The sequence below is a fragment of the Emys orbicularis genome, chromosome 2, assembly GCF_028017835.1.
Source record: "Emys orbicularis isolate rEmyOrb1 chromosome 2, rEmyOrb1.hap1, whole genome shotgun sequence".
NCBI lineage: Eukaryota > Metazoa > Chordata > Testudines > Emydidae > Emys > Emys orbicularis.
This window is the reverse complement of record NC_088684.1, coordinates 176,829,156-176,850,230: the sequence shown is the minus strand read 5'-3', so window position 1 is coordinate 176,850,230 and position 21,075 is coordinate 176,829,156. Positions and strand designations below refer to the sequence as shown.

At 44.1% G+C, this 21,075-nt stretch overlaps 1 protein-coding gene across 1 annotated transcript in view; it reads right to left on the bottom strand.

Moving 5' to 3' along the window:
- Positions 1 to 8,472: 8,472 nt before the first annotated feature.
- Positions 8,473 to 21,075, bottom strand: part of LOC135873751 (uncharacterized) — a 72,364-nt gene continuing 59,761 nt past the window's right edge. Inside the window, exons 14-17 of the mRNA XM_065398383.1 lie at positions 20,654 to 20,761; positions 19,336 to 19,432; positions 17,680 to 18,134; positions 8,473 to 8,604 (exon numbers count right to left, since the gene is read on the bottom strand). Coding sequence (XP_065254455.1) covers positions 8,473 to 8,604; positions 17,680 to 18,134; positions 19,336 to 19,432; positions 20,654 to 20,761 — 792 coding nt within the window. The remainder of the gene's footprint in view (positions 8,605 to 17,679; positions 18,135 to 19,335; positions 19,433 to 20,653; positions 20,762 to 21,075) is intronic.

Sequence of the window (21,075 nt, the reverse complement as noted above, 5' to 3'; positions counted from 1 at the left end):
CCCTTCCTCCATGAGTGCCCTGAACTCCTTCTTATCGCGCTCCTGGAGGAAGTCCTCAAATTTGGGCAGGGAGCCCCACAGATTGAATTTGTACCGGCCCAGGAGAGCCAGTTCACCACTCGTAACTGGAAGCTCGAAGATGAATAAATTTTTCTTCCGAAAGAGTCCAGTCTCCGAAAGTCTTTGTTCTTTGGGGTTGGGGCTGGCTGACCTTGTCCTTCCCTGTAGTTGACCAACTCGACCACCGGGGAGTTGGGCACCGGGTGGGTATATAGATACTCATGCCCCTTAGCAGGTACAAAGTACTTTTGCTCAGCCTTTTTTGATATAGGGGCCAACGAGGCTGGTGTTTGCCACAGGGCATTCAAAATCTTAGCCACCCCTTCATGGAGCGGCAAGGCCACCCTACCCGGTACCGATGTGGACAGCACGTTAAACAGGGAGTCCGCAGGCTCTTCCATCTCCTCTGCCTGGAGGTGGAGGCTTGCTGCCACCCTCTTTAAGAGATCTTGGTGGGCCCTGAAGTCCTTGAGAGGGGCAGGGCCGCAATTGCCTCTTCCGGGCAGGGCGAAGAGGCCGGCGCAGTGCTCTGGGTGTCAGCCGGCACTGGAGGATCCACCACCCGGTCGGACTCCAGGCACTGTGCAGAGGACGTGCGTCCAACCGATTCCTTCGTTGGGGGTCTGGAGATGGAGGCCGATGGAGCCTCTGAAGCTCCAGCCACCGAGCAAGCTTCCACCGGGGGCTGTGTCGGAGGCCATGGTGCTCACTGGTACCACTGGGCCAGCCATGACGCTCGGTGCCACTGCAATGAATAAATGAAATGAAAACTACAATACAGAAAACTATTTCCCAGACCCCTCAGAAGCAGTGCAAAGGCTTGCGGGAGTCAGGGGTAACAGAGGAGCTGAGGGAAAGGGAAGTAATTGCTGGGAAGAAGCCTGGGAGTGAACCTGGAGGGCTGTTGAGTGTGTATGGGAGAAGTATAGAATGGGAGGGGGGGCTTTGGTAGGGGGAGAGCGATTGTTAGGAAGCCCCCCCCCCCATGTAGACCCTGGTTGGCCCCTAGCCTCTCCCATTCAATCAGGCACATCTGCCCCTGTCCCCATGTGTCCCTGAACCCCTCCTCCCCCGTCCCCCCATAGCTCCCTCCCTCCTGGCCCCATGTGGCCCTGCATCCCCACTCCTATTCAACCCCCACCCCAGTCTGTCCCCCCCCTTAGCATTTCTGACCCCCCAAGCGACCCCCTGTTCCCCCATGTCTGTCCCCCCCCCATATCCTGTGCCTCCTCAGCTGGCCCTATGGGCAAGGTGCTGTGAGGAATGCAGCCTCTCCCCCTCCCTCTTTGCAGTTGGCTGAGACAGCTGCCCTCTGTTCTGGTGCCACAGCAGGCCCTGGTGGGCAAAAGGTATAACTGCAGTGCCTCTCCAGAAGAATGTATTTTCTGCAGAGGAAAAATAAATCTGTGCACACTCATTGATGCAGAATTCTCCCAGGAGTATGCATGGTCATATCCCCAGATTTGTAAATCAAATATTTTTCTACCTGTCTTTATCTTCATTTTTTTAGAAAGTTTGGTTAAAAAATATTAAGGCAAGAAAAATCACGCTCCCTTGATTTTCATTCTCTCTTCACTTGAGTTTCGCTCAGTCTGGTCTTACCTGTCTCTTTCCCTTCTATTTCTGTGTCAGCAAACTTTTCTGTTCTACTTTAGATCTGTAGATATCTCTCCCCCTACGCCTCACATCCTTCTCCTTGCTCTTCCACCCTTTGCTCCCACATTCCCTCCTCTTCCCTGCCCTCCCCCCCAGCTTTCTCCAGTCTCTTTTTGTTCCCCCACTCTTTACGCGGTATCCTCTCCCATTCAATATCCACAGTCTCTACTTCCCTAGTTTTTTTATAGCTAATTGATTCAGTAGTATCTTGCTTTTACTTATCATTGATCCTTGAAATGGCCCCTTAAGGAAATTTTTTATTTCACAAAAGACCTTGCAGAGAAACTGGGCAGTGGCGGGTGCATATCTTAAAGGTTATTTGCCCAATTTGAGGGAGAAGGGAAAGAGGAGGAATGAAAGGAACTACTGGGACTGTGAGGGCATCTGTAATTTCTGATCTCCCCTTGCCCCCAACTCCTATTCCTTGGGCTTACTTGTAAAACCTATTACCTCAGGCAGATATTTATTTATTTTACAATATTTCATTTTCAGTGTCAGCCAGCTTCATAACAAAAGCTTAATTGGATAAAAAAAGCTATGCCCATCTACACACCTGTTCATTTTTACTACCCATTAATGCCGCACTTCTCAAAGTGCGGGACATGCTTCTGGACAGGACATGAAGAGTTAGGCAGAAGGCTAGGGATGTCGAGATACTGTTCAGTTGTTCTCCCAACTCTCAGTTTTTATTTCTCTTTAAAAAAGTAAGGCCATGTCTACACTACCACTTATGCCAGCGAAACTTATGTCACTCAGAGGTGTGTTTTTTCCACACCCCTGAACGACATAAGTTTTGCTGACATAAGTGATGGTGTGCACAGTGCTGCTACCACCACTCTTTAGGGGTGATTTAATTAAGTTGACAGGAAAACTCTCTCCCCTCAGCATAGAGCGACAACACGAGATCTTATAGCCGTGCAGCTGCATCAGTACTGTTAGGCTATGTCTACACTAGAGCCTTACAGCAGCACAAGTCTCTAGCTGTTACAGTTGTGAAGAAAACATGACCCAAGTGAAACTGATGTAAGGATGTCTGCCTGAGGGTATGTCTACACTACGAAATTAGGTCAAATTTATAGAAGTCAGTTTTTTAGAAATCATTTTTATACAGTTGAGTATGTGTGTCCCCCCACAAAATGCTCTAAGTGCATTAACTCGGCTAGCGTCGACTTCCGGAGCGTTGCACTGTGGGTAGCTATCCCACAGTTCCCGCAGTCTCCACTGCCCATTGGAATTCTGGGTTAAGATCCCAATGCCTGATGAGGCAAAAACAGTGTCGCGGGTGGTTCTGAGTACATGTCGTCAGGCCCCCCTCTCCCTCCCTCCCTCCCTCCCTCCCTCCCTCCCTCCGTGAAAGCAACGGCAGACAATCATTTTGCGCCTTTTTTCCTGGGTTACCTGTGCAGACGCCATACCATGGCAAGCATGGAGCCCGCTCAGCTCACCGTCACCATACGTCTCCTGGGTGCTGGCAGACGTGGGACTGCATTGCTACACAGCAGCAGATCATTGGCTTTTGGCAGTAGACGGTGCATTACAACTCGTAGCCATCATCGTCATACTCCTGGGTGCTCTTTTAGCCGACCTCGGTGAGGTCGGTCAGGGGCGCCTGGGCAGACATGGGAGTGACTCAGCCAGGTCATTCCCTTTTTAAGTTTCATCTCCTGGAGACTGAGTCCTGCCAGCAGTCGTACTGCACCGTCTTCTGGAGAGCAGCCAGGAGATGACGATGGCTAGCAGTTGTACTGCACCATCTTCTGGCGAGCACCCAGGAGATGATGATGGCTAGCAGCCGTACTGCACCGTCTGCTGCCAGCCTAAGATGTATAAGATAGATGGAGTGGATCAAAATAAGAAATAGACCAGATTTGTTTTGTATTCATTTGCTCCCCCCTCCCTCCCTCCATGAAATCAACGGCCTGCTAAACGCAGGGTTTTGAGTTCAATCCTTGAGGGGGCCATTCTGTGTGACAGTTGTTTGTGTTTCTCTTGATGCAAAACCACCTCCTTTGTTGATTTTAATTCCCTGTAAGCCATGTCGTCAGTCGCCCCTCCCTCCATCAGAGCAACGGCAGACAATCGTTTCATGCCTTTTTTCAGCGCAGATGCCATAGCACTGGGAACATGGAGCCCGCTCAGATCACCGCAGCAATTATGAGCACTGTAAACACCACGCGCATTATACTGCAGTATATGCAGAACCAGAACCTGCAAAAGCAAAACCAGGCAAGGGGGCGATGGCAGCGTGGTGACAAGAGTGATGAGGACATGGACATAGACTTCTCACAAAGTACAGGCCCCAGCAATGTGCACATCATGGTGTTAATGGGGCAGGTTCATGCCGTGGAACGCCGATTCTGGGCCGTGGGAAACAAGCACAGACTGGTGGGACCGCATAGTGTTGCAGGTCTGGGACGATTCCCAGTGGCTGTGAAACTGTCGCATGCGTAAGGGCACTTTCATGGAACTTTGTGGCTTGCGTTCCCCTGCCCTGAAGCACCAGAATACCAAGATGAGAGCAGCCCTCACAGTTGAGAAGCGAGTGGCAATAGCCCTGTGGAAGCTTGCAATGCCAGACAACTACCGGTCAGTCGAGCATCAATTTGGAGTGGGCAAATCTACTGTGGGGGCTGCTGTGATCCAAGTAGCCAACGCAATCAAAGAGCTGCTGATATCAAGGGTAGTGACTCTGGGAAATGTGCAGGCCATAGTGGATGGCTTTGCTGCAATGGGATTCCCTAACTGTGGTGGGGCGATAGACGGAACCCATATCCCTATCTTGGCACCGGAGCACCAAGCCAGCGAGTACATAAACCGCAAGGGGTACTTTTCAATGGTGCTGCAAGCACTGGTGGATCACAAGGTACGTTTCACCAACATCAACGTGGGATGGCCAGGAAAGGTACATGACGCTCACATCTTCAGGAACTCTGGTCTGTTTCAAAAGCTGCAGGAAGGGACTTTCTTCCCAGACCAGAAAATAACCATTGGGGATGTTGAAATACCTATAGTTATTCTTGGGGACCCAGCCTACCCCTTAATGCCATGGCTCATGAAGCCATACACAGGCAGCCTGGACAGTAGTCAGGAGCTGTTCAACTATAGGCTGAGCAAGTGCAGAATAGTGGTAGAATGTGCATTTGGATGTTTAAAAGCGCGCTGGTGCAGTTTACTGACTCGGATAGTCCTCAGCGAAACCAATATTCCCATTGTTATTACTGCTTGTTGTGCACTCCACAATATCTGTGAGAGTAAGGGGGAGACGTTTATGGCGGGATGGGAGGTTGAGGCAAATCGCCTGGACACTGATTACGCGCAGGAGGGCGTGGTGCGCATCAGAGAAACTTTGAAAACCAATTTTATGACTGGCCAGGCTACGGTGTGAAAGTTCTGTTTGTTTCTCTTTGATGAACACCACCCCTTGGTTCACACTACTTCCCTGTAAGCTAACCATCCTCCCCTCCCCCTTTCAATCACCGCTTGCAGAGGCAATAAAGTCATTGTTGCTTCAGATTCATGCATTCTTTATTAATTTATCACACAAGTAGGGGGATAACTGCCAAGGTAGCCCGGGAGGGGTGGGGGAGGAGGGAAGCACCGGGTGGGATGGGGGAGGAGGGAAGGACAAGGCCACACTTTAAAACTTATTGAATGCCAGCCTTCTGTTGCTTCGGCAATCCTCTGGGGTGGAGTGGCTGGGTGGCCGGAGGCCCCCCCCCCACCGCGTTCTTGGGCGTCTGGGTGAGGAGGCTATGGAACTTGGGGAGGAGGGCGGTTGGTTACACAGGGGCTCTAGCGGCGGTCTGTGCTCCTGCTGCCTTTCCTGCAGCTCAACCATATGCTGGAGCATATGAGTTTGATCCTCCAGCAGCCTGAGCATTGACTCCTGCCTTCTGTCAGCAAGCTGACGCCACCTATCATCTTCAGCCCACCACTTACTCTCTTCAGCCCGCCACCTCTCCTCGCGTTCATATTGTGCTTTCCTGCACTCTGACATTGTCTGCCTCCATGCATTCTGCTGTGCTCTGTCAGTGTGGGAGGACAGCATGAGCTCAGAGAACATTTCATCTTGAGTGTGTTTTTTTCACCTTCTAATCTTCGCTAGCCTCTGCGAAGGCGAAACATATGCAGCTGGTGGAGGAAAAAAGAGGGAGAGTGGTAGTTAAAAAGACACATTTTATAGAACAATGGGTACACTCTTTCACGATAAACCTTGCTGTTAACATTACACAGCACATGTGCTTTCGTTACAAAGTCCCATTTTGCCTCTTATTGAGGGTATACCGGTTTGGTGTGAGTGATCACTCACACAGGGCCGGGCAACAGAATTCGGCTTGCAGGCAGCCATGGTAAGCCATAGTCTTTTGGCTTCTTTAACCTTCATAACATGTGGGAATAGTTTCAAACAGCAGTGCCCTCATTTCCCATACCAAGCAGCCGTTGGGTTGGCCATTTAACATGGGTTGGCAATTTAAAAGGAGGGGCTGCGGTTTCCGGGTTAACGTGCAGCACAAACCCAACTAACCCCCCCACACACACCCAATTCTCTGGGATGATGGCTTCACCCCTCCCCCCACCGCGTGGCTAACAGCGGGGAACATTTCTGTTCAGCCACAGGCAAACAGCCCAGCAGGGACGGGCACCTCTGAATGTCCGCTTAATAAAACCACCCCATTTCAACATGAATGATATCACTCTCCTGAGGATAACACAGAGAGATAAAGAACGGATGTTGTTTGAATGCCAGCAAACACTGGGACCATACGCTGCAATGCTTTGTTCTGCAATGATTCCCAACTATGTGCTACTGGCCTGGCGTGGTAAAGTGTCCTACCATGGAGGACGGAATAAGGCTGCCCTCCCCAGAAACCTTTTGCAAAGGCTTTGGGAGTACATCCAGGAGAGCTTTATGGAGATGTCCCTGGAGGATTTCCGCTCCATCCCCAGACACGTTAACAGACTTTTCCAGTAGCTGTACTGGCCGCGAATGACAGGGCAAATTAATCATTAAATACGCTTGCTTTTAAACCATGTCTAATATTTACAAAGGTACACTCACCAGAGGTCCCTTCTCCGCCTTCCGAGTCCGGGAGCTCACCTTGGGTGGGTTCGGGGGTTACTGGCTCAAGGTCCAGGGTGAGAAACAGATCCTGGCTGTTGGGGAAACCGGTTTCTCCGCTTCCTTGCTGTGAGCTATCTTCAATGTCTTCATCATCATCTTCCTCGTCCCCAAAACCCGCTTCCGTGTTGCGTCCTACTCCATTGACGGAGTCAAAGCACAGGGTTGGGGGTACTGGTGGCTGCACCCCCTACAATGGCATGCAGCTCATCATAGAAATGGCATGTTTGGGGCTGTGATCCCAAGCGGCCATTTGCCTCTCTGTTTTTTTGGCAGACTTGCCTGAGAGCCTTAATTTTAATGCGGCACTGCTGCGAGTCCCTGTTATAGCCTCTGTCCTTCATGCCCTTGGAGATTTTTTTCAAATGTTTTGGCTTTTTGTGTACTGGAACAGAGTTCAGCTAGCACGGATTCGTCTCCCCATACAGCGCTCAGATCCCATACCTCCTGTTCGGTCCATGCTGGAGCTCTTTTGCGACTCTGGGACTCCATGGTCACCTCTGCTGATGAGCTCTGCATGGTCACCTGTGCTGATCAGCTCGCCACGCTGGCCAAACAGGAAATGAAATTCAAAAGTTCACAGGACTTTTCCTGTCTGAGTTGAGAGCGCTGTCCAGAGCGGTCACAATGGAGCACTCTGGGAAAGCTCCCGGAGACCAATACCATCGAATTGCGTCCACACTACCCCAAATTCGACCCGGCAAGGCCGATTTCAGCACTAATCCCCTCGTCGGGGGTGGAGTAAAGAAATCGATTTTAAGAGCCCTTTATGTAGAAAAAAAGGGCTTCTTCATGTGGACGGGTGCAGGGTTAAATCGAGGTAATGCTGCTAAATTCGACCTAAAATCATAGTGTAGACCAGGCCTGAGTCTACAGAGAGCCTCAAACTGACGCATTCATTCATTGGGGGCTAACTCGGAGGTCGATGATAGTTAACAATGTTGACATTGAAAGTATTTCACTGCTCATGACAGCATGAAGGTAAGGAGAGGAAGTATCACATTATAAAGATCTTCACACCAGTGTTTACCAAAAGGAGTGGTGGTGCAGAGTATAAAGGAGTAGCTGGCAAAGGAGTTTGTGGAAGATGTATAAATTAATCTACATAGGCCTTTAACACCACATGGTAGGGCTGAAAGAGGAGGTGAATGGTTTCATTCTTCTTGAGGTAGGCTCCCCTTTCACAAGTTTGGGAAATGTTACCTGGACAAGAAATGCACTCATTTTGGCTGTTTAAGTGTTTACCACAGCTGTGTGAATAGAAACCAAACCCAGCTCTTGTGCTCTCTGGTAAGTCCATTGGAAGATAAATGAAGGTTACTGTGACCCTAGGCACCCTATATTCACACACTACTGCAGTACTATTTGCACAAACTATGCCTTGTACAGTATCACTGAAAGCTAATAGACTGTAAAATGTATGTGTTAATGTTATATTAATAACCAATTATATGTGAAGTTCTGAATTCCCTCTGTATGATGTTACTAGAACTAGCCTGGCCTAGGTAAAGGTAATAAACACATCTGTCTAAGACAAAGGAATGTAGATTTATCTCAATTTACATATTAGCAGAAAACAAAGCTATCAAGCTAAACCAGCAGGGGTTATTGTGATCCTGAACTCAAGAGACAGAGATTTAACTGGGCTCCTGCACCCCAGAGAGACACAGGAAGCTGAATTCTCTGGAGGCCTTCCTGACTTGTAAGACAAAGACAATCCCTTTGGGGATATAAGAATCAGGACAAGAGACGCCATCTTTATCCTTCACCTTCGGAGACAAAGGAACCAAGTTATTTGACCTCTGTGATGGGTCCTGGACAGCAAAAGCTGGAAAGGAGAGTGTGGGTGAGAGAAAACAATCTAACAAGATGCAGTCTTCGTTCCAGATAAGTTTTAGTCTTTTAGATGCGAGTTTGCACTTTAATTTTCTTATCATTTCTACCTTTATTCCTTTTATTTGGTATCATTTTATCCATGATTTTTTTGTTAATAAACTTGTTTTGCTTTCATTATAAATTGTCAGATTTCCCCAATAGGAACATGTTTAAGACAAGCAAATGACACATTGTTTAACCCATCTAGAAATGGTCTGAGCAGATACATCATGACTCATATGATTCTTAGAATAGGAAAAGAATAACTTAGAAGACTTCCTAAAACATTTAGGTCTATTTAAATAATACGTTAATACCCTTCTAGCATCTAAAGTATGCAAATCAGATTCCCCTTTATTAGCATGCAGGTTTGGAAAAAATACTGGTAAATTAACTATCTGATTGACGTGAAACTTGGAAACTATTTTTGGTAAAAACCTGGGATCAGGTCTAAGATCCACCTTGTCTTTATGAAAAACAGTAAGTGGCAGGTCTGCCATCAAAGCATGCAATTCTCTGATCCTTCTGGCTGATGTTACAGCAACAATAAACAGTTTTAATAGTAAGTAAAATATAGACCACTGTGCCAAGGCTTCAAAAGACAGTTTCATAATCATAGATAAAACCAAATTAAGATCCCATGGTGGAACTGGGTCTCTCAAGGGGGAATACAAGTCAGAATCCTTTCATAAACCTTTTAATTGTATCCTGTAAAAATAACAATCGACACTTGATTAAAACATAGTAAGCTGAGCCACCAAATGAACACTTAAAAAGAAATTAGACAGCCTCTTGAATTTTAAATACAGACTCTCCAATAAACAAGAGATAGAAGCTGTAACTGGTGAAGAACATTTACTTTGTATAGAAGAAACAAATCTAGACCATTTTAAGTAGTAACATTTCCTCATAGATTGTCTCCAAATCTGTTGTTGCAACAGAAATGCAAGATCCTTGATCCAGATCCTCATTCTCCCCAATCTGGTTCCTCATTAGTTCAGAATGTGTTGCTTAATTCAAGAAAACAAAGGAAAACATTGGCAGCGCCCTTCCAACAGCTGAAGCATGTCCATATACCATTGCTGTGTCAAGCCAGGCTGGGGCAATCAGGATCACCCTTCCCCTGTCCTGTCACATCTTGCTCACCACCTTTTCAGTTAATGGAGAGGGGAAAGCATACAGAAGGCCCTTTCCCCAATGCAACAGGAAAGCACCCAAGATACAGTGACTGTCCTTTCCTGCCCTTGAACAGAAGAGACTTCACCTTTTGTTGAACCTGGTTGTAAACAGGTCCACATCAGGCCAACCCCAATTAGAGAAAATCTCTTGTATCACCTGGTACTTCAGTGATCACTTGTGCATCTGCAAACAGTCTCTGCTGATCTGATCTGTCCACTCATTCTCCCCTGCTAAATGCAGGGCCACCGGACAGACATCGTGAAGAAGGCACCAGTCCCATAAATTTGACTGTCTCGGCACACAGCAGAAAAGAATGGGCTCCTCCCTGTTTGTTCACATAATATATGACTGTTGTATTGTCCATTGCTACCTGAACAACTTTCCCCTTTATATGAGGAAGAAAAGGTCTGAGAGCCATGCAAATGGCCCTTAATTCTAAAATGTTTACATGCAAATTCCTTTCCTGAGATGCCCAGTGAGCTTGAACTGTGAAAGAGTCCAGATGAGCTCCCCATCCACTGTTCAAAACATCATAGGTTATTGTGATGGATGGCAAAGGGGGGTTGAACAGACCCCACTAAAGGTTCTGTCTGTCCACTGCATCGACTAATTTAAAATGTCGTAAGGCATGGTGAAGACTGTCCAGATTTGGTTGGTAAATCCAAGCCAGCCAGTGTTGTATTGACCTCATTTTGAGGCATAAAAACAGAACAATTAGTTGCTGCCACAAGGCCCATCAGACCCCCTCTCCAAAAATCACCTTCTGGATTCAGCAGTGACAAATCTCTAAAATAGATTGTACTATTTGACTTTCTGATATTTAGAAGCAGTCCCCAATCCATGAGAAGAGAAGTTGTAAACTTGATGTGAACAAGCAGATTTTCACATAAAGGAGACTTCAGGAGCCATTCACCTAAATATGGGTAAACAAAGATACAGAGTTTTCTGGGATGCGCCGCTACTACAGAAAGCACTTTGTAAATACTGGGCACTGTGGAAATGGCCAAATGGCAGGAACTTGTACTGAAAATGCTTTTGTGCTACCACAAAATGGAGATATTTCCAGTGCTTTGGTAGACTAGAAATATGGAAATACTCATCCTTTAAATTGAGAGATGTGAACCTACCTGTAATTGAAAGTAAGGATATTATGGAGGCTGGGGTTAGCATTAGAAACTGGAACTTCTGGATTAATTTTTTTAATTTTCTTAAATCTAAAATTGGATGGAATCCCCCAACTTTTTTCTGCCCCAGGAAATATCTTGTATAAAACCCTTGATCACACAGGTTTTTTAGGTACCTCTTCCACAGCAGCTATCAGAAGCAATTTTTGAATTTCTGACAGGAAAATAACCTTGAGAGAAGGTTCCAGGAAAAGGAAATGGTAGGGAAAATTGAAAGGAGGTAGCTTTTTGAATGATTCTGAATAGCTTTTTCCTATTATTTCTAGGCCCCACTTGTCCAATATAATAAGCTTCCAATTGTTGATAAACTGGGCTAGCCTGTCTCCAAACAGGGAGGGAAGGATCCTCACCAACTGGTTCACAATTCTTGATCCTCACATTAAATCAGAGGCCAAGTATTCCGCAAAGACAAAGAGGAAGGAGCAGATTATTTGACATAATTTGAATTATTTCTTTTCATTTTGAGATTGAGACAAAGACATAGTCCACTGATGATGTTGCTGATGTCTCCGAGAAGAAGAATATGCTGAAGACTGAGGCTAGAACTGCCTCTTGTAATGAAAAAGAAGTAGGAGATCTCCTTCTAGCAGTAAGGCATAAACCCAGTGAACAAGCCATAGATCTCTTTTTCAACTTACTTTTCTAATAGTTCATTCATTTTATTAGTAAAAAGTCCATCAACCTCAAAAGGGACATCCTCCATTTTAAATCTAATATGCAGTCAGTGAAGATGAACACAACCATGTAAGACTCCTCAAAAAAACAGCAAGTGCTAACACTCTGGCCAAAGAATATCAAAAGAAGTTCTGAGAGCATGCTTTTCCACATTTTGACCCTCACTTAAAAAAATCACATTGACAATCTCCTTTGATCATCTGGTAGCTCTTGCACCAACAAAGCCATCTTCTCTCACAGATGGAATTGGTAATGGGCCATCACTGGCTTGTAATTAGCCACTCTAATCACTAGAGGAAGAGAAGAACATCAAATTTCTTCCCTTCTCTATCCACAGGAGTCAAATGGACTTGACCAGACCTGAACCTGTTACAGGCTTCAGCAACCAATGGAGAATTTGGCTTGGGGTGAGTATGACAATACAAAAACCCCTCATAAGGTATATGATAACGTTTGTCTGCTTCCTTAGAAATTGGATTATTCCGGCTTCTTGTCAATCTAACAGTTTTAGCAAGTTACAAAAAACCATTCAGCATAGGTAGGGCTCTATCAAATTTCACGGTCATAGGATTTTAAAAATCGTAAATTTCATGATTTCAGCTATTTAAATCCAAAATTTCACGGTGTTGTAATTGTAGGGGTCCTGCCCCAAAAAGGAGTTGTGGGGGGGTTGAAAGATTATTGGAGGGGGGGGATTGCAGTACTGCTACCCTTACTTCTGCGCTGCTGCTGCTGGTGGCGCTGCCTTCAGAGCAGTGCAGCTAGAGAGTGGCGGCTGCTGGCTGGGAGCCCAGCTCTGAAGGCAGAGCCATCGCCAGCAGCAGCGCAGAAGTAACGGTGGTATTGCAACCCTTACTTCTGTGCTACAGCTGGCAGGATGCTGCCTTCAGAGCTGGGTGCCCGGCCAATAGCCGCTGCTCTCCAGCTCCCCAGCTCTGAAGACAGCGCAGAAGGGTGGCAATACTGCCACCCCTCCTAAAATAACCTTGTGACCCCTCCCCGAAACTCCCTTTTGGGTCAGGACCCCCCAATTTGAGAAACGCTGGTCTCCCCCCCGTGAAATCTGTATAGTATAGGGTAAAAGAACTCAAAAGACCAGATTTCACGGGGGGGAGACCAGATTTCACAGTCCATGTTGCGTTTTTAATGGCTGTGAATTTGGTAGGGCCCTAAGCATAAGTAAAGATAGCCTATTCCTGGAAGGAGCACCAAGAATGTTAAACACAGGTTGTGATGCCTCTTCCACAGCAACTGAAGGTCAGTTCAGAGTGGATGCCACGTGATCCACTAATTCATGGAACTGCAAAGCATCCTCAGAAGATGATGACATGGTAGCAATTCTCACATGTTCATCAGATAAGAAATCAAGTTCAAATTCTCCATCCACTTGACCCTGCTCAAAAAGATGAGCTAACTTCTCATCCTCTTATTCAGACAAAGTTATCAGGCACCACTGTCTGAGCTGCAAATGGATCTGATGGACCTGCCTATGGTTTCAGGAATAAAGTAGGTAAGTATACTGGCAGGCTGCCATGAAACATAGACACCACCTTTGGGACAAACCTCAGATGAGGGTGTAGGTAGACCCGGTCCTTAAAGAAGATTGTATAGGAAGGCCAAGGCATTAGCGCACAAAGCTCTCCTACTCTTTTAGCAGAAGTGATGGCTACCAACGTCACCTTAATTGATAGATGTAACAGCAATCAAGTAGCCAAAGACTCAAATGGCGGAGCCATTGGTCTTGATAACACTAAGTTGAGGTCCACTGGGGAACTGGATTGTGCACTTGAGGATATAATTTGTCTAGGCCTTTCAGAAATCTTATTGATCTGTCATTAGAAAACTCAGATTGATTATCCACCTTAGGCTGGAATGCAGAAACAGCTGCTAGGTGTACTCTGGCAGAACAAATGGCCAATGCTTGACCTTTCAGGTATAGTAGATATTCTAGTATGTGTGGGATCAAGAAGTAGGTCAGCAAAATCCCTGAATGACATGACCAGATGGAAAAATGTCTCTGCTTAGAAAGGCAAGTAGCTCTCATGGATGGCTTTCTACAATTTAGCAGGACATCCTACACCTCTTTTGAACAAGACTGCCTTCTACCATCTAACCATGGAGCATCCATGTGGTTAAATGAAACGCTTGGAGGTTCAGGTGAAGCAGCCAATCATGGCCTTGGGAAATTAAGTCCAAGACCACTGGGAGCAAAATTGGAGGTTTCATTGACAGATTCATGAGTGTGGAGAACCAGTATTGGTGGGCCCACACTGGAGCTATGAATAGGACTCTGACCTGGTCCTGTCTGATCTTCAGCATGACTTTGTGAATGAGTGGGATTGGCAGGAAAGCACAGAGGAGCCTGTCTGACCAGGGAAACAAGAACACATCTGTCAGGGAACCCTGGCTGCGACCTTGCAGGGAACAGAATCACTGACATTTTCTGCTGGTTCTTGTTGCAAATAGGTCTACTTGGGGAGACACCCACCATTGGAAGATGCGTCTGGTCACATCTAGGTGAAGCGACCATTTGTGGTGACTCGTAGTGATCTGCCGCGGGGATCTGCAAAACCATTCTGCACCCCCAGAAGGCTAGATACTTCAAGATCCACCGAATTGGCTGTACAGAATTCCGAAAGACAAGTCACCTCTTAGAAGAGTGGGAGAGATTGGGCTCCACCTTGCCTGTTGGAGGTAAAATATTACCACGGTGTTGTCTGTGAAAACTAAGAGCATCTCCCTTGCAGCTGGAGCCAGGGCTGTGCGCCCCCACCCTGTGGCTTCAGCCAGAGCTGTGTGCCCCCAAACCACAGCTTTGGCCGGGCTGTGTGCCCCTCAAGGCTGCGGCCAGAGCTGCAGCAGGAACCTGGCTGTGTTCCCCCACTCCCCACAGTCGGGCTCTCAGTCCCCTCATATGGGGCTCTAGCTGTCATTCCCCCCCCCCCCCAACCCTCCTGCCCCCATTTTTAGTAAAAGTCACGGACAGGTCACGGCTCCCGTGATTTTTTGTTTATTGCCTGCGACCTCTCTGTGACTTTTACCAAAAATAACCATGACAAAATCTTAACCTTAATAATGGTCCCTCTGTGTGTTTTATCTGAAGCTGCTGCCATTGCAGCCAGGGAATGCCTGAAAGATGTGGACTCAGAATGACATGTTGATCAAGATCTTGTAAGCCAGTGTTGCATCAGACCTTGAACAGAGGGCCTGGAGGATGAATATTGCAGATTGTATGGAGAAGGAAAGAGAGGACAGGAGCAAGGGCCAGGAGTCTCAGCAGGAATAGGAGAGGGAGATGCACCAGGACATAATGGGGCTTCTCTGGCAGCAAAAACAGATGCTGCAGACTCTTGTAGACCTACATGTTCAACAATCCCAGCTCACCCCCTTTGCAGTCCACGGAGAATTCCAGTATAGCACCTCCCTACACTTTCCAAGCCAACACTCCACTTGGCATCAGGGTCCACATCCCTAACCCTACCCCTCCACCCTTGGGGACATTAAGGACAATCACAGCTTCTCATACACAAACCCATGAAAGCCATGGTTGATGTATGTGTAGCTAAAATAGACACGAATGTTCCTTCCCCTTCTTTAAGCTCTGTTAATATTAAAAGCTTAAATGTATGGATTTGCTTTTAGCTTGCACACAAATTTTTTGAAGTGTTTTCGTTAGTCAATTAAACTAATTGTTTGGAAAATAATTCATCTTTATTAGTTCCCAACCTGTGTTGCAGAATGCCTAGTGCTAGTGAAAGCACTTATACAATAACAACTACTGCGACACAACTCATAATATCAGTGGCAAACAGTGTAATAATCATAAATGTACAGCAAGCACCACAAAATTCCTAACAAGCCCCCAAACTGCAGAGCCAGCTAGAGCTCAGTACACCACAACACATTACTGTGGCTCACTGATATCAGGGCTTTGGAGCTGTGCTCCGGCTCCGCTCCAGCTCCAGGCAAAAACCTGCAGCTCCACTGCTCCGGAGCTGCTCCGCGCTCCAGCTCCGGGCTCCGCTCCAAAGCCCTGGTTAAAGTGCTCTTTTCAAAGCCTCCCTGAGCTGTATGGATCTGTGTAGAGCTCTTCTAACAGCACTTCAAACTCGGTAGACAACCGCTCCATCTCCGCCCTCCATCCCAGCAGCAACTATCCTCCCCCTTTGCTTCATAGATATTATGCAGGACACAGCAGGCAGCGATAACCATTGGGATACGTTTCTCACTGAGCAAATAAAAATCACTGCATTGTATCTCAACCATGATCTGACTAGATCACTTGGAGACACACTTCAATCTCTGGCTTGTTTGTTGAGTCTTCCAATTAAGTTTCCAATACTGATGGGTTTCATGCAATTTGGACACCTCAACCAGGAACCAGACTGACACTATAATCTTATTTCACACATGATGGGGCCTGATCCAAAGCCCACATAAGTCAATGGGAGTCTCTCTCTTGACTAAAAGGGGGCTTTGGATCAGGTCCAGTGGCCAATGAATAGCTGCAAAAGGAAGTATCTTTCGGGTATAGATAATTTTGAGTCAAATTTGAACTAATGACCTAGAAGGTTCAAGCCTATATATTCTACTCTACCTATGCAATTCCTTTCTTCGGTTATTTTTTTGAAGAATTAGGAAAAAAAGATCAGCCCTCCACTATGTAAAACCCAAAAGCTTTCTAGCCAAGATATAGCTAAACCATTTTTAGGGGTAATTTTCAAAAGTGATTATCTTTAACAAAGAAAAAATATTTTTTTTTAATCAACATTACAGTCTCTTTCCACAAATACAGAAATTCCAGCTATTGTGAGAAATAAATATAACACACAAATCTGCAAATTCAAACTATTACTCTGGAGATATAACAAGTAACACTGTACAGAGTTTGAACACACTAAAATTAATTGCATACAAGTGACAAATTTTCAGTTTACACATTACAATATTAATTTCACTTCTTGTTTTCCCATATCACTGCACGCTGTTGCTGTTTGGTGCTCTAAGAGTCCCACTTTCAGTCAAAATCCTTATCACATTTGGAATGTCAATACCTTTAATAAAAAGGGAGAAGAGAAGATGAGTCATTTGCTGATAAAGTTTTTCTAATAATGATTATTTTAAAACAAACATAAATGTACTAATGAAACATCTGGACATTTTCATGAGTTTTGGAGGATTTCATACTAAATGAAACAAATTTATATATATTTTATTAGAATTATCTCAGGAGTCTTAATGATCAGAATGGTACCAAATTTCCAGGTGCACACAGAAATTGTGTGTTTGAGGCTTAGAAATGAGGATAAGCTGCTTGTCAGGGGGAGGATAGCAGAAGAGTTGGATATAGAGATATGGGAGAGTTCAGAAGCTGGGACTCTTATCAGGAGCTTATAGTAAGAGATGAAAATACTTGTCTCCTGATTAAGAGCTGTTTACTGAGAACATTACTGAGTATGAGTATACATGTTCCTAAGAATTGTACAAGCAAAGGCTTCTTACATGCCATAAATCTCAAACCCTAAAAACAACATCATACTAACCACCATACAGGTCCTAGATTCACCCTCTTTTCTTTTCTTTTTTTTTTTTTTAAGAAGGCATGCTTGATTTTAGTCAATTGAATCTTCATGATAGGAAAAACTTGTAAACATTACTAAGAGCTAACAGGAAAATACCGAAAGGCAATAAAAATTAAGATACATATGACATCTTCAGAGGAGAACAAGCATTTTGACCTTCATCCCTAAGAAAGAGTGTGGGTCCTGATGAAGTGGCAAGTTGAAAATATTAAGAACTAAGAGAAGACAATATTGTCTCATCAACTTCTGTCCTTATAAATCCACAAAATACACTTTATCTGTAGAGCTCTGCTCCACTTCAACAACATCATTTAAAAAAAAATTTACTACAAACAAAATTAAGGTATACATATGCAAGCAGATTACCTCTGAAGGCTGGATTTGTGGCTGCTATTTTCTGTAGAGTAGCCGTAACCTCAGCAGCATCCATATTTCTTACACTATTGAAAAATTCAGTAGTGACATCGTTTTCATATGATGTTCTCAAAGAGTCAGGTAAAGAGTTTTGGGGTGCATCTCTCTCAGTAGCAGATAAAAACTTTTTATTAGACATGTTTTGAGAAGAGGAGGGACACTGCTCTTCAGTAGCAGAAGCAGACTCTAAGGACTCTTCATTACTTAATAATCTAAACGTGGATTGAAAAGTCCCACGTTTCCAATTTGTAGCATTGTTTTTTGAAAAGTTCACTGATTGTGAATCCTTTTTCATGAATGTTCCACTAACATTAGACTTTGCTGCTGTGCTGTCATATGGTTGTTGGGCAGGATGCTGCCTCCTGTCTGACATATAATTTGCTGAAAACCCTGCAAGGAAAAAAAAGTTACTTCCACTATGTATACAAAAAAAAAAAAAAGACCATAGTTCCAAAACTTCATACACTGCAGGTAATTCCAAGTTTCACTAATGGCATATTAAGTGAAATTTTAAGAGCTATGCTTCTTAGGAAATATTGTCACCTTATCAAAAAGTTACAGACAAAGGAGGTGCACTGGCATTTCTGGATATTTTTACTTACTGGCAGGGGAGTGTGTTCCCCATCAAACCAGATGGTATGACAAAAACAGAACCTGTTAGTCCCAAGAATGAACTCCTTCCCTAGAGAGACGCAAGTTTCTTGTACTGATACATCAGGAGCAGAACCACAGAGGCTAAGAAGCTGCAAAGTGTTCAGCTGCTGGATAAAGGGGGGTTGCACTCATTTAACTTAGCTGGCTAAGAAATCAATTTAGTTAACTCTGCAATTTCTGGGAGTAGACTGGATCTGAGTCTAGTCTGTTCCTCTTCAAGGGGGAGAGGAGGAGGAGGAGGAGGAAGGAAAAAAAAGACTGACTATGAAACCCTCTTAAATCAGGAATAAGGCACCAAAAATCATGGACTTGTTTGCTTGCATGCAATGACCCAGCCTCATCAGTCCTCCTGGAAGTGCAATCATACTTCCCTCTCTCCAAACTGGCAGATTTAGATGCTGGAGATCATCTTCTTTTTAAAACATACTTTTCTCCTAATTCGATTCAAGTTTTAAGACTTCAGAACTTTCATTCTTTCTTTGGGAATAAAGACTTTTCTGAGCACATTAATTTTTTAAAATAATTAGCCTCTATCAATTCAACAAGAGCTAGAACATTTTAAGTTGCAAATGTTCAGACTGCATACATTGATGTCCATTTAAAGACTAGCATGTGCTTGCAGGAAACACAGAAGTCTCCCATTCATTTCCAGTGGAACAATCTAATGAGCCATGAATTTTAAAAGTCCTATAAATGGCTACATTTAAATGTCTACATTTAAATGTATTGGGTGAATAGCCTTTATTTTCTGATTGGTCGATATGCCTCCCTATATCTGTGGAGAAAGAGAAGCTCATTAATCTAAATTACTTGAACTTGATCATTTCGAAACTCTGCTTCAGTGAAGCAGGAAAAAATACTAGAAGTTTTCACACAACTCAATATTAGGGTTAAAATATATTTAAAGAAATGGAGTCTTAAATTCTTAAAACTTTACCTGTGTTAGCGTCACTAATATCCACCGAAGTCGCATCAGATTGTTCTGTCGAATGTTCAATTGTTTTTTCTTGATTTGGTTCAGAATCTAAAGAGTCCTAAAAATTTAAAAAAATTGCATGCATAACTTCTTTCAAGTTTTTTAAACAATCAACTCTTAAAATTAGGTATGTAGAACACTTCCGGAGAGAAGAAATAGGAACAGTATCTTCACCAAAAAAACCCAAATTCCACATTGATGGATTAAATAAATAACAGTTTCCAAAAACATACATCTAAAAAACTTGTTATGCTAGAGTTAGTAGCAAGTAAAATTTTTAGGGACAGAACATTTGCTCTAATTAAGTCCCAGTCCAGTGACAAAAAGGCACTATGTGCTAGTCCAAAAAAACACACTAAAGAGCCTATATCTCCATAAACCACCAGTCATGAAAGCAAAAGCTTTATATACTATTGGAAATTTATGATTCCCAATTTTCCAAATGTATTAGACACAGGATGGAGGCCCAAAAGATCAGAGTTTTATTGCATCTGAAGAAGTGAGCTGTAGCCCACGAAAGCTTATGCTGAAATAAAGTTGTTAGTCTGTAAGGTGCCACAAGTACTCCTGTTCTTATTCCTGCTTTTGACACAGACAAGAAAATGAGGATAATTATATATTTACCAACCTACACCCAATCCTGCAAATACTTAATTACATGTGTAACTTTACTCATGCAAGTAGTCCCACAGAAGTCAGTGGAATTACTCACATGAGTAATGTTGTGCACATAATTAAATGTTTGCAGGACTGGGCCTTAATAGTGTGTATAAAGTACTATATGAGAACACACTAATAAGGCCAATCACTGGAAAAGACAGAAGCAGGATTTAGGATGTTCTGGCTTCAAGCTCTATGCTTAATCCTCCAGCCCATGTGGCTTTTAGGCACCACAAACGGTATCACTCAAAGGTATGAACTTTTAAGCCAAAATGGATTTTGAACTTTCAATAAGATATAGTGAAGAAAATATAGCACAAAATTTCAAATACTTTTTTTAAAATGGCCCCCAAATCAGGCAAATTGTCATAACTTTTATTAGAATATTTCATGCACCTCTAGTCAGCAACAGAATGGGAGCAAAAATGTTACAACTGTACAGGAAAAGCTATGATTTTCTCATACTATCTTCACTATAAATCTTTCAAAATCTCGATGGACAAAACTTGGAGGTTGCACCCATGTCCATTCTGTTCCAGTATGAATACTTGATCTGTACTCTTTATAGGCCACAGAAGTCAAGACAGATTCAATCATTTACTAAAATATACAAAATTACATTTGTTGGTGCACCCTGTTGCCGATATTCCACCAATGCATTCGTAAGAGTTTGTGTAACCTTTAGGATAAAGGATGCATCATCTTCACTCAGTATCTCAAAGCTTTGCTGGAAAAAAAAGGTAAAAAATCAAAACATGTTTTAAAAGATGAAGGAGACAATCTAACTTTTCATCTATGGCATAGATGAGCTATTAGATTACTCACTGTTTTGCTTGTAACATCAAATTTTATTTCAGTTTATATAGAAACACCTTTAAGAGTACCTATTGGAGTTACACACTTATGTAATTTTCTCATAGCAATATTCATACAAGAATCAACAAATTCAGCAGCTTTATCATTCCCCAAATAGCAAAAAAAAACCCAACCCAAAGTGAATTTAAGCCTCGAACGCTTTCCTTAGGAGCCTGAGTGTATAAG